General features: G+C 53.2%; 1 protein-coding gene across 3 annotated transcripts in view; it reads left to right on the top strand.

The window, feature by feature from the left end:
- The window catches only part of LONP2 (lon peptidase 2, peroxisomal), a 60,239-nt gene that overhangs the window by 32,981 nt on the left and 14,121 nt on the right, over positions 1 to 13,137 (top strand). For all 3 annotated transcript variants that reach the window (XM_066583918.1, XM_066583919.1, XM_066583917.1), the window contains exons 9-11: positions 2,271 to 2,421; positions 3,923 to 4,049; positions 4,410 to 4,543. In XM_066583918.1, coding sequence (XP_066440015.1) covers positions 2,271 to 2,421; positions 3,923 to 4,049; positions 4,410 to 4,543 — 412 coding nt within the window. The remainder of the gene's footprint in view (positions 1 to 2,270; positions 2,422 to 3,922; positions 4,050 to 4,409; positions 4,544 to 13,137) is intronic.

The raw sequence follows: 13,137 nt of genomic DNA, 5'->3' as shown, positions 1-13,137 counted from the left end.
AGAGCCCCCAGGGCGCTATTGGGCACGCCCCCACAGAGCCCCCAGGGCGCTATTGGGCACGCCCCCACAGAGCCCCCAGGGCGCTATTGGGCACGCCCCCACAGAGCCCCCAGGGCGCTATTGGGCACGCCCCCACAGAGCCCCCAGGGCGCTATTGGGCACGCCCCCACAGAGCCCCCAGGGCGCTATTGGGCACGCCCCCACAGAGCCCCCAGGGCGCTATTGGGCACGCCCCCACAGAGCCCCCAGGGCGCTATTGGGCACGCCCCCACAGAGCCCCCAGGGCGCTATTGGGCACGCCCCCACAGAGCCCCCAGGGCGCTATTGGGCACGCCCCCACAGAGCCCCCAGGGCGCTATTGGGCACGCCCCCACAGAGCCCCCAGGGCGCTATTGGGCACGCCCCCACAGAGCCCCCAGGGCGCTATTGGGCACGCCCCCACAGAGCCCCCAGGGCGCTATTGGGCACGCCCCCACAGAGCCCCCAGGGCGCTATTGGGCACGCCCCCACAGAGCCCCCAGGGCGCTATTGGGCACGCCCCCACAGAGCCCCCAGGGCGCTATTGGGCACGCCCCCACAGAGCCCCCAGGGCGCTATTGGGCACGCCCCCACAGAGCCCCCAGGGCGCTATTGGGCACGCCCCCACAGAGCCCCCAGGGCGCTATTCCCCCAACCCCCCCGCCCCCCTGTCCGAACGCGAAATGCCCAAATGGCGGACGGCCCTCGGACCCGTTCGCTCCTGTTGTATCCAGTCTAGAGGTCCTCCTTGAACAAGCCGCTCCTGCACTGATACATTGTATCGCTGTGCATCCCGGATCTTCCGCTCACGGAGGACTGTTATTCAACGCCCCCCATCAGATATTGGCGAGGATGGGCACGCGGGGGGCGCAGGGGTTCGCCCTGCAGTTATGGCGCCTGTCTATTCAGAAGTACCGAGAAGCTTTTCACATCTTTTAGTTTTTTCTCTGTCTTGTATAATCTTGTGTCGGTCGCTCCTCACAGCAACATCTTGAAGATTGGGGAAGTATGTAATAAGTGAGGCAGAAAGCTCCACTATTTTTGGAACTGTTTCCTTTCCCACGATTCACTGAGCCGGTGATACTGTGTATACAGCCTTGTATCTGGTGGGGGGAGGGGCAGCGGCGCGGTCACGGCTCTGGATGGGACTGCAGAGCATGCGATAAACCTGTAATGCCCTGTCATGTGATGTCAGCCATGTAAGGGCTCATTCACACAGGCGTATTTGGGGTCCATACGTCTTTGGGTTGTTTTTACAATCGCACCCCCAGAAGAAGTTGTCGTTTGCTGCAGACCCCATCCTGTAGTTCCTTCTCAGGCAGATATACAAATGATGAGAGTTGTGGTGATTAGATGGACGGTCTTGTCACCGGAGACCCTAAAAGTGCTTCCCCCCCTTGGCCTATAAGAGGCTCTCGGAGGCTCCTTGTATGTAGTGACCTCTTCTTCCGCTTGTAGAGCTTGTTGGCCATTAGTCGCCTCTACGACGCAGAGCAGAGATTCCACCCCGTTACCAGAGGGGGGCGCATTATTAGTGTTCGGTAAGCCGCCGTTACGGACGTGAAAACTGCATCCATGATGTAGTGGCCGGGAATGGTACTGCAGCTCCTCTCTCGTTGTGATCTGTCCTGAGGTCATCGATGTTGTAGGACCAGGCCTCCCCTTTAATGAGCTGTTGGCTTTTGGATGCCCCCGGTACCGGTCTTTAGTAGTCCTGCAGCGGCCGTAGGTTTGGGTGCAGAGGGGGACGTCTGTCTGACCCATCGTCCTCCTGGAACATAACTACCGCTGGCCGGATAAAGCCGTTATGGCGCGGCTGGATGTAGCCGTCGTCCGCAGATATGGGCTCCGTTCTGCTGACTCCTGCCATTGTATCCTTCATGCAGAAACACCTAAAGTCTCTCCCAGAATTCCGAGCCCCGGCGCAGTAAAAACCCTTTATGTGCTGCAGGGTAATCAGGTAACATAATCCACCTCCCAGAATGCACTGCTGCTGTCAGCATCTAGTCAGTAGGTCACCAACAGCAACTATGGGACTACAGATCCCAGCATGCCGCTTGTGTCCTATGATAAAATATGGTGGGAACTGCCAGCAAGGTTATCCTGTAATGTCAGCTTATCCCTGAGCAGTGTAGAGGGGTAGAATAGAAGTCCCTGGCCCAGTGAGCTTGCAATCTTATGTCTAGGTTTACTAGGAACGGACCCCCAGTGCTGCCCTTGATGATTTACCACCGTCCTTGCATCTCTTGTAGGTTCTGGACCCGGAGCAGAATCATAGTTTCACTGACCATTATCTGAATGTGGCCTTTGACCTATCCCAGGTCCTGTTCATTGCCACCGCCAACACAACGGCCACGATTCCAGCCGCCCTCTTAGATCGAATGGAGGTTCTCGAGGTTCCAGGTACTTGTGGGTAAAGGGCAAGGTCCTGTTTGGGGATATTCACCTTCACTTCATCCATCTGTATGACTGTCCCTGTGAACATACATGACGTATTCTGTATTATACCCCAGAGCTGCACTCACTATTCTGCTGGTGGAGTCACTGTGTACATACATGACTTATTCTGTATTATACTCCAGAGCTGCACTCACTATTCTGCTGGTGGAGTCACTGTGTACATATATTACTTATCCTGTACTGACCCTGAGTTACATCCTGTATTATACTCCAGAGCTGCGCTCACTGTGCTGCTGGTGGAGTCCTTGTGTACATACATTACTTATCCTGTACTGGTCCTGAGTTACATCCTGCATTATACTCCAGAGCTGCACTCACTATTCTGCTGGTGGAGTCACTGTGTACATACATGACTTATTCTGTATTATACTCCAGAGCTGCACTCACTATTCTGCTGGTGGAGTCACTGTCTACATACATTACTTATCCTATACTGATCCTGAGTTACATCCTGTATTATACTCCAGAGCTGCGCTCATTATTCTGCTGGTGGAGTCACTGTGTACATATATTACTTATCCTGTACTGATCCTGAGTTACATCCTGTATTATACTCCAGAGCTGCGCTCACTGTGCTGCTGGTGGAGTCCTTGTGTACATACATTACTTATCCTGTACTGCTCCTGAGTTACATCCTGTATTATACTCCAGAGCTGCACTCACTATTCTGCTGGTGGAGTCACTGTGTACATACATGACTTATTCTGTATTATACTCCAGAGCTGCACTCACTATTCTGCTGGTGGAGTCACTGTCTACATACATTACTTATTCTGTATTATACTCCAGAGCTGCACTCACTATTCTGCTGGTGGAGTCACTGTCTACATACATTACTTATCCTATACTGATCCTGAGTTACATCCTGTATTATACTCCAGAGCTGCGCTCATTATTCTGCTGGTGGAGTCACTGTGTACATATATTACTTATCCTGTACTGATCCTGAGTTACATCCTGTATTATACTCCAGAGCTGCGCTCACTGTGCTGCTGGTGGAGTCCTTGTGTACATACATTACTTATCCTGTACTGATCCTGACTTACATCCTGTATTATACTCCAGAGCTGCACTCACTATTCTGCTGGTGGAGTCACTGTGTACATACATTACTTATCCTGTACTGCTCCTGAGTTACATCCTGTATTATACTTCAGAGCTGCACTCACTATTCTGCTGGTGGAGTCACTGTGTACATATATTACTGATCCTGAGTGACATCCTGTATTATACCCCAGAGCTGCACTCACTATTCTCCAGGCATCTGCAATGAAATCACCCAGCATCCCCTGCTTCCTGTGCTGTATTGTTTTCTGGGAAGCGCTGTCTGCACACCCGTCTCTGTACAGTATCTGATATAGCTTCACCTCAATGTTGCTGACTGTTTCCAGTATTGTGATTGCAGCTCTGAAGTATAATACAAGTAGTTTATCATTAATTACAGGGTACAGTCAGGAAGAGAAGATAGAGATTGCACACCGCCACCTCATTGCTAAGCAGCTGGCGCAGCACGGACTGACCCCTGAGCAGATCCAGATCCCGCCCGAAACTACCTTGGAAATCATCACCAGGTGAGTCCTCCGAGGCACCAGGGGGCAGGATGTTAGCTAAAAACACCCTGGTGCAAACTTAATTACCATGTGTCAGCAAGGTACGGGTTAAATCAGTTTTTCACTTTTCAGTATCTCTGAATGCTGTCAGTGTATGAAAACTTTTTTGTTCTCATCCAGAGGCTAAAAACCTGACTGTGCGTCCGCCACAAGCGGCACAACATGATATATAAGAGAGAGTTCTGATACACTGTAACCAGTCAGACAGCCGATTCATTTCACTGACAGCAAGCAGTGATCTTAGAAAGCATAGAAGTAAGGTTCTTCTTATGCTGTAGCTCTCATTAGGCGCTGACCCTCGCACTGCGGTCTCTCCGGCAGGTACACTCGTGAAGCCGGTGTCCGCTCCCTGGACAGAAGCTTCGGTGCAGTTTGCAGGGCGGTGGCTGTTAAAGTCGCTGAAGGGCAGCATAGAGACGGAAAACCCGAGAGCGCTGATGTGACGGATGTGGAGGGTGAGTAGAGCCGATCAGCCGATCGTCTGAAGATTATATACGGAGCGCTGCTAGGGGGGGGGTGCGGCCCGGTGACTGAGGGGGGGGGGTGCGGCCCGGTGACTGAGGGGGGGGGGTGCGGCCCGGTGACTGAGGGGGGGGGTGCGGCCCGGTGACTGAGGGGGGAGGTGCGGCCCGGTGACTGAGGGGGGGGGGGTGCGGCCCGGTGACTGAGGGGGGGGGGGTGCGGCCCGGTGACTGAGGGGGGGGGGGTGCGGCCCGGTGACTGAGGGGGGGGGGGGTGCGGCCCGGTGACTGAGGGGGGGGGGTGCGGCCCGGTGACTGAGGGGGGGGGGGGTGCGGCCCGGTGACTGAGGGGGGGGGGGGTGCGGCCCGGTGACTGAGGGGGGGGTGCGGCCCGGTGACTGAGGGGGGGGGGTGCGGCCCGGTGACTGAGGGGGGGGGGTGCGGCCCGGTGACTCAGGGGGGGGGGGGTGCGGCCCGGTGACTGAGGGGGGGGGGGGTGCGGCCCGGTGACTGAGGGGGGGGGGGTGCGGCCCGGTGACTGAGGGGGGGGGGTGCGGCCCGGTGACTGAGGGGGGGGGGTGCGGCCCGGTGACTGAGGGGGGAGGTGCGGCCCGGTGACTGAGGGGGGGGGGGGGTGCGGCCCGGTGACTGAGGGGGGAGGTGCGGCCCGGTGACTGAGGGGGGGGGGGGTGCGGCGCGGTGACTGAGGGGGGGGGGGTGCGGCCCGGTGACTGAGGGGGGGGGGGGTGCGGCCCGGTGACTGAGGGGGGGGGGTGCGGCCCGGTGACTATGGGGGGGGGGAATCTGTAGCGATGCAGGTCCTTTTCTATTCCATATCACATGGAATAGTAGGCTGTCTAACGTCAAGCTTGCTGACGGTTTCCAGTAACGACCCCCAGTCACTGCTGCTTCCCTTGTTTCATTCCCACTCTGATAATGAGTATATAATATGCAGTTACCCATAATGCAATTCCCTAATGGATAACTCCATACTGGAGGTAGCGGTCTCTTCCTGATGACCCCACACATGCTGACGGTCTCTCCTTATTCGCGGGTGCGTTTTCGCCATCCTATAGTAGATGTACTGCGATTATTTCCCGCCGCCTCTGCCCACTTACCGGCGCTCCACCTTCCCCAGTGCCACAAGGACTTACTGCCTCCTTCCCGGAAGCGCTGCGGTGGCTGCTGTACGTTCTCGCCCTCCGGGCGGCTGCACGCCTGCTGACCCTCTCTTCTTCCCGGCCTCCTCCGGTGGTGGGGGGGGATGGGGGGGCGGGGGTCATTCTCACTTCCAGCGTTCGGGAAAATACTTCTCTACGTGTTTCTCTAATGACCTAATGAATCATCTTCGTCGCCCCGGTGACGGCGTCTCGTTACATCACCACACGTGCAGACGAGGAGGCGATTGGAGCGACATTCATGTAACTGCCTCTAGGGGGAGTTATGTGGCAGACGTGGGGCTGCCCGTAGGGGGGAGGCTTGTATCGCCAGGCGTGTCCTCAGCGGATCCTCATTACTGCGAGGGTCGTGGATCTCCTTGGTCCTGCGAGTTCCGTTATCTGCCGGCCGTCCTCTGCGCCGTTGTCCATCCGATCCTTCGGTTCCAAGATGGCCGTCACAGTTGTCTGACCAGCTTGTGCTCACTATGCTTCAGTAGTCTTCATGTTACTCCCTGATTGGCCGCTGTCGATCACATGAGCAGCATCGGCCAATCAGAGAACAGATGTGCATTGGTAGTCTGACACACTGCCAATACACAGAAGGTTGTGGCGGCCATCTTGGAAGATGGGAATGAGGCCGAGGAACGAGCGACGGCAAGCGACAACAGCACAGAGGACGGACGGCAGATGATAGAACACACACTCCTCCCGTCGTCCTGGGACCGGAGGATCGCTTCAAGGGTCGTGCCAGATGACCAAACTGGAGTGCCACCACCTGGGGCCGTACCCAAAGGGCTGCATAGAGCGTGCGGGGAAGCGTGACAATGGGGACAGGCGAAGGGGAAGAAATGGGGTCAGGGAGTTGTCAGAGCCCTTCATGAAGTGTCTGGTGTTGACGCTCAGCTACATTGAAGTGAATAGGGCCGAGCTGCGATACCACACAAAACCTGTGCACAGGTGTGGCGCTGTTTCTTACAGCTGGCAGCCACAATCAGTGTGAATGCTGATTGTGGCTGTTAACCCTGTGAATGCCACATTTAAATGCCCCAATTGGGGACCCAAACAGATGAGATTGTGAGGCGCTGTTCGGTTGCCATGGCAGCCAGGGTCCTTCTGGAGGCCCCAGCACTGCTATGGCTGATTGTGTATCACGCTGTGCCGATGGCGTGGCTTCAGGAACTGCCTGTTGGATCGCGATATAATATAATACTACGGTGTTACATAATACTTCCCGAGCGAACAGGCGAGTGCGAGTGCGAGATCACGTCCTCTATAGATGAAAAAGAAAGGAAAATGAGTTAGAGAAAGTGAGTTTTTTTTTAAAATAAAAATAATTATAGTTTATTAAACTCACCCGTCTTCTGCCTCGCCGCGTCCGTAAACGTCCGACCTATCAAAGTGACGCATCGTTTACCGCTCACAGTGAGCTTTGAAAAGGGAAAACATACACAACGCCAGAATTGCGTATTTTTGGAACCCCGCCTCCAAGTAAAAAAACTAGTAAAGAGATCAGGCGGTCCGCTGTACTCCAGGATGGCGCCAATGGAAACCGCAGGACGTCCCGCAAAAAATGAGCCGCGCACAACTCCACGGACAGGTAAGGGTTAATGGCGGCCGGGAGATTCCGCGCTCCAAAAATATTTTTTGTTTTTAAAAGCCGAACAGCAAAAAAAAATTAAAAACTTTATGCATTTTGACATTTTGGTATCGTTCTGATCGCAGCGACCCGCGGAGTGAAGTAACATTGGCGCCGCTGCAGCGTTTACGCCTTATAAAACGGACGCCGCTCCTACTAAGGTTTTCAGTACATTTAATAGTAGAATTGAAAAATGCAACTCGACCCGCAAAACAACAACAAGGCGCCGCCGACGGGTAACTAAGGGTTAATGTTCTTTTTTTTTTTTTATAAAGGGAGAAAAGAAAAAGTGGCGCCCTTAAGGGGTTAAATCCTCGCTATTGATGGGACTGCCGGTCGCCTGTAAATGGGGCCGCTTTATATTCTGAATTACAGCCCATCTGTCTGCAGCAGTCACTACCGTGCGAGGCGATTACAGGGGGGGGGGGGAGGGGTTGAAATACAAATCTTGATTTCCTCCGCCGTTGCCGTCTGACAGGTCTGCGCCGCCCGTCTGGAGTCTGCACAGGCATCCATTCACCTTCCTCGGCTGCAGCGCTGCAGGTGCAGACACAACCCGGGCCGGCCGCGCTCGGCATGCAGGCGTTGGACGGACTCCGCCGGGTCGCATCCAAATCAAACAAATCATTATGTGTTTAATTTACCTCGACCCGTGTGGCCGCCATCTGCGCCGCCGCGGAAGGGGAAGCACAAGGCTCAGCTCAACGTCTCATCGTAAAGATCACGGCGCTTCTGTGGTGGAAAAATCCTGCTGGCTGCAGAGTGGGGGGGGGGGGGCTTATTCTTTGTTCTTGTGAAGTTTTGAATGAGCCCAAAGTTAAAATTATTGCTATTTTTTTGCTTTTTTAAATTTTTTTTTAGCTTTTTTTTTCCAAAAATTTTAAGGGGAGCCTGTCACTAGTTTTTGTCCCAGTATGATAAGGAATCCCCCAGAGTCACTGCAGAAGGCATTGTAGAATCCCCATGTAGTCACTCTAGCATTCCCCCCCAACCCCATGACTCATAGCTGTACCAGGACTCCAGGGGAGTCCTTAGCATGCTTCCGCGCCAAAATAAAAGTACGTGTTCTTGTAAATCACATACTAGCAATGTCAATAAAAACTTGTACAATACAGGGTGCAACTGCTATAGGGGGGAGCTGGCGGCTTAGTTGGCAAAAACTGGTGACCGCCGGTTCCCTTTAAGGGATTGTTCAGTTTAGAGCAATCATTTTAATTTTTAGGAGCCTCCACATAATTCAACCTCGCAGCTAGGAAGAACCTCTCTTGCTCTGAGGATGCAGCACTCCCATGCGTTCCACAGACAGTATATTGATTTCAATGAGAACCATGTAATGCTTCATTTGCCCTGCGGGGGTGCTGCATGGAAATTGAACACTTCCAGGGTCCTTCACAGATTACACGTGATCGCTGCAGTGTAACAGCCGGTGAGATCTTATTGTAGGGGGACCGTTTTAATAAGGAGTTGTCCAAAGTGTGCATCCCCTTTAAGTAGAACTCAAATAATCCTTTGCTGTGTCGCCTGTAGATGCCAGATTATTATTAGAGGTTCTGGAGTCAAGGAATGGTTTAGAAATCCGTTTTCTGGGTCCTGCATCCAAAGGCTCCGTAATATATACCTTCTTTTTTGGACTAAAATACACGCTTTTTAGCAAGAAAAAAATCTTAAGTGTGTGCATCTTTGTTCCGATGTCAGGAGGGTCCAGCAGCACCAGACCCCCCTGAACACTTCCATAATGATCAGACACAGCACTTTTGTACTGTAACTGACCGTTAGGAGGACCAACCCCAGGAAGTACTTTACCTCACCCCAGTGCGACTGCTTCAGTTGATTATCAGGGACTTTGACCCCCCCCCCGCCGGCCATCCCGGCGTCTGACGTCTGAGCTTGTATACAGGACATGCAGTAATGCAGACGCTGGGGAAGGGTCAGGGGTCAGAGTCTCTGATAATCAGCAGTGATCGCTAGATTGGACCTACGGAGTGGGGTAAAATACTTCTTGGTGGGGTTGCTGCCTGGCCAGAGGTACAGAGGGCACTTTTACTACTGGGACCATTGGGGGGGGGGGGGGGGGCATTATTACTCCTAGGGAACTATTAATACTGGGACCATTGGGGGGCACTATTACTGCTGGGGGCCACTATTGGTACTGTTGGACACCTTTAATACTGGGGGACCCCTATTACTACTGTAGCCAATGAAAGAAGGCACAATTACTATAGGTGCCACTAAGAGGGCACCATGATTACTACTAAGACCACTGGCAGCCACTACTATTACTGGGCTCCAGTGTTACTATTTGGACCACTGGGGGCTATTATTACTACTGGGGTCACCATTACAACTATTACCACTGACGGCCACTTTACTACTGTTCACTACTACCACCAATGGAGGGCATTATCACTGGGGCTCCCCATTTTGAGAACAGAGGGCTGCACTTGTATGATCATGTGCCCTATAGGGCAAATGAAAAGGGGGATGAAAAGGGGGATGCCATCTTGGTGCAGCCCCTTTAACCTCCTCCTTATCTCTTACGTCTTCTCGTCTTGGATTCGTGGCCTCGACAACCTGCAGAAACCTCCGTCCGGTTTTACATCTTAAGCTTATTTAATGTAGAATCCATTGTACGTCGCGGCGTTGCGATCGGAGTTGGCTGGGTATTAGCGCTGAGGGTCCCCATGACAGCGCGGCTCCATATAACGGGCTGACCCCTGTGTGTGAGGACAACCGTATCTTGGAGTAGGCTCCATACCTGCAGGCGGCATCTTCAAGACAAGCCACATAGTTCTTATTGTTCCAGTCCTGACCGTCATTGTCTGCTTCTCCCCGGATTTGCGGTGTCTGATTTATCCGCTCGCTGTCGGTGACTCATCCGCCATTGTCTGGGAATGAGATTCTTATCCTAGATTTACACATAAAAACATCCCATTACTCCTCTGCTCTTATACAGAGGATGCTTGACAGCAATACTCCAGTTGTAGAGCTCAATACCTGGTGGCTGCTGAACTTCATAAAGCCTGCTCATCAGTGGTCCATTTAATACCTCATGGTGGAATTATATGCTTAAAAGTCCCTGGTGGGCCAGTGGTGGTGGTTGGTGGACCTTGTATACTAAATAGCCCTGCCCCTTGTGGCTGTTGAGCTCCGTAGTGCCAGTTCAGTAGTGACCCATTGAGTACCTATTGGTGTTGTTTTATAATTCTTAGTCCCTGGAGGGTCAGTGTAAAATATTTTTGTGCTAAGTGCACAATTCGAGATCTATTGCATAGTGATCCGTATTACTTGCAGAGCTCTTTTTGTGGTGACTGGAAATCTCCATAGAGCCTGATTGTTATAGACCAGTTTAATACTGTTGATGTTTTCTATAGTTCAGTCCCTGGTGGGCCAGTGTAGAAAGAAGAATTATTCCCTTGTAGTAAATGACAAGGTGCCGTTTGTATCTTACAGCACCTAGTCCTGGTGGCTGATGAGCTCCATCCACCAGTGACTCCAGTCATACTTTATGGGGGTATTTTATACAACTAACTTCCCTGGTGGGACAGTGTACAACGCAGAATATATTCCCTTGTAGTAAATGTAGTGTTTGGCATCTGTTTGGTAGATTTTGTTTTTCAGTATTGTCCTTTGTAGCTTCTGAGCTCTAGAAGGTCCATTCACTAGTAACTGAAGTCATACTTTGTGGAGGTATTTTACACAGCTTAGTCCCTGATGGGCCAGTGTACAATCAAGTATTGTATTCCATGGTAGTAAGAATAGCATTCAGAATCTGTTGCTGGTGGACCTTATATCTTAGAGAGCCCAGTCCCTAGTGACCTCCATAGAACCTGTTCACTAGTAAGCAGTAATGTAAGGTTTAGTCCCTGGTGGGCCAATGTTCAGTCTAGAATGTATTTCATGGTAGTTAAGTGTACAATATAGTATATGCTGCTTGCTGGACCTTGTAACCTAGGGAGCGCAGTCCCTAATGACCTCCATAGAGCTTCTTCACTAGTGGCGAGTTTAGTACAGTTTAGTCCCTGGTGGGCCGGTGTACAGACTAGAATGTATTCCATGGTAGTTTAGTGTACAATTAAGGATCTGCTCCTTGGTGGACTTTGTCGTTTATAGAACCCAGTCCTTGGTGATCTCTGTAGAGCCAATTTAGTACAGCATAATCCCTGGTGGGCCAGTGTGTGCAGTCCAGGGGACAGAAGGAAAAGGCAGGGATCAAATATGGGAGTGCAGGAGAGTTCAGTGATGGGGTCCCATGGAGACTGACTCACAGCAGTGTTTGTTTCAGTGTTGTGCCCCTGATGTAATTCCAGTTCATCTTTCATCGCCGCGGGGAGTAACATTGTGCAGCAGTGATGGCATTTGTAGCATAATCTGCACATTGTGGCGCGACACTCCAGATAGTCGTATCACCGCAGTGCGGGCAAGATGCAAGCGGGCCCCGTCCTATGCCAGGCCACGCGGGCCCCGCCCTATGCCAGGCCCCGCGGGCCCCGCCCTATGCCAGGCCCCGCGGGCCCCGCCCTATGCCAGGCCCCGCGGGCCCCGCCCTATGCCAGGCCCCGCGGGCCCCGCCCTATGCCGGGCCCCGCCCTATGCCGGGCCCCGCCCTATGCCGGGCCCCGCCCTATGCCAGGCCCCGCGGGCCCCGCCCTATGCCAGGCCCCGCGGGCCCCGCCCTATGCCAGGCCCCGCGGGCCCCGCCCTATGCCAGGCCCCGCGGGCCCCGCCCTATGCCAGGCCCCGCGGGCCCCTTACACATGAAGTGTTAGATAAGCATCACAATGACATCATTGCATGCTGCGCCATTTTTAGCTATCCAGGGGTTGGCCAACTGAAGGCATTTGCTCTTTCAGCCTTGGCCGGGGCCGCACGTCATCGCGGTGACGGTTGGAGTTACACCGTCTTCTGCAGCAGTTGGGTGTCGTGTTGCCGCTGACCTTTCTAACTTTTGGCATTGAACATCCTCAGCCGTCTTCGTGGATTTAAGCGCTCTTCATTTCGCAGGCAGCGCTCCAGCCAAGGCTCCTTAACCAGCTCTTGGCCGCGTTCGTCTTCACATTGCTCGCATTTCTGTGTTTACGGAGCTGGCACGCTGCAGACTGTAACTGCGGAAGGTGACGACGGCGCGCGGCATCCTCTACGGCGGCCGGCACCTGCCAAATTAATGTGCACTCCGAAAACGGACTGAGAACCGGAGCGTTGTAAGGAAACGAGCAGCGCGCTTTAACAGCGCCCACGACCGGAGCGCAACGGGCCATAATGTGCGCCCTTAAAGGGGACCTTTAGTATGAAAAATGTTTCCTAAAGGGTTTGTGCCACGAGTGAAAGCTATTTCCTATCCACCGGATTGGTGCGGTCCGACTACTGCGACTCGATGATCCCGAGAGCTGGACGCCGGCGTTCTGAAGAGAGGGCGGCAGCGGTTGCACAGGCGCTCAGCACTCCATCCACCTCATGGGCACTACTGGCGCTAGCTAAGCGCTTGTATTCAGCGATCTCTGGCGGTCCCTTTAACAGTTTAGTGATGCGGCCGTTTTGGGGGTATTATGGCGTTCTTGATCACTTGTATTGCGTTTTTTTGGTGGTTGTTTTTTTGGGTACAGCTGTGATCCGTGAATCTAGCTCAGCTGCACTGTCTATTGGAGTCTGGGGTAGCCTGAATTGCATCACTAGTCTTATTATATGCTGCTGCTCTGTCCTTCCACCATGCTTTCCACTGCAGCTCTTCTTGCTACAATGTAATCATCACTTCTGTTGTGTCTTCCTGCTGATCATGTGCTCAAGAACAGGAGGAT

This window comes from Eleutherodactylus coqui, chromosome 11 (assembly GCF_035609145.1).
Source record: "Eleutherodactylus coqui strain aEleCoq1 chromosome 11, aEleCoq1.hap1, whole genome shotgun sequence".
Classification (NCBI taxonomy): domain Eukaryota; kingdom Metazoa; phylum Chordata; class Amphibia; order Anura; family Eleutherodactylidae; genus Eleutherodactylus; species Eleutherodactylus coqui.
Note: the sequence above shows the minus strand (reverse complement) of the source record. Positions and strands in the feature narration are given on the sequence as shown.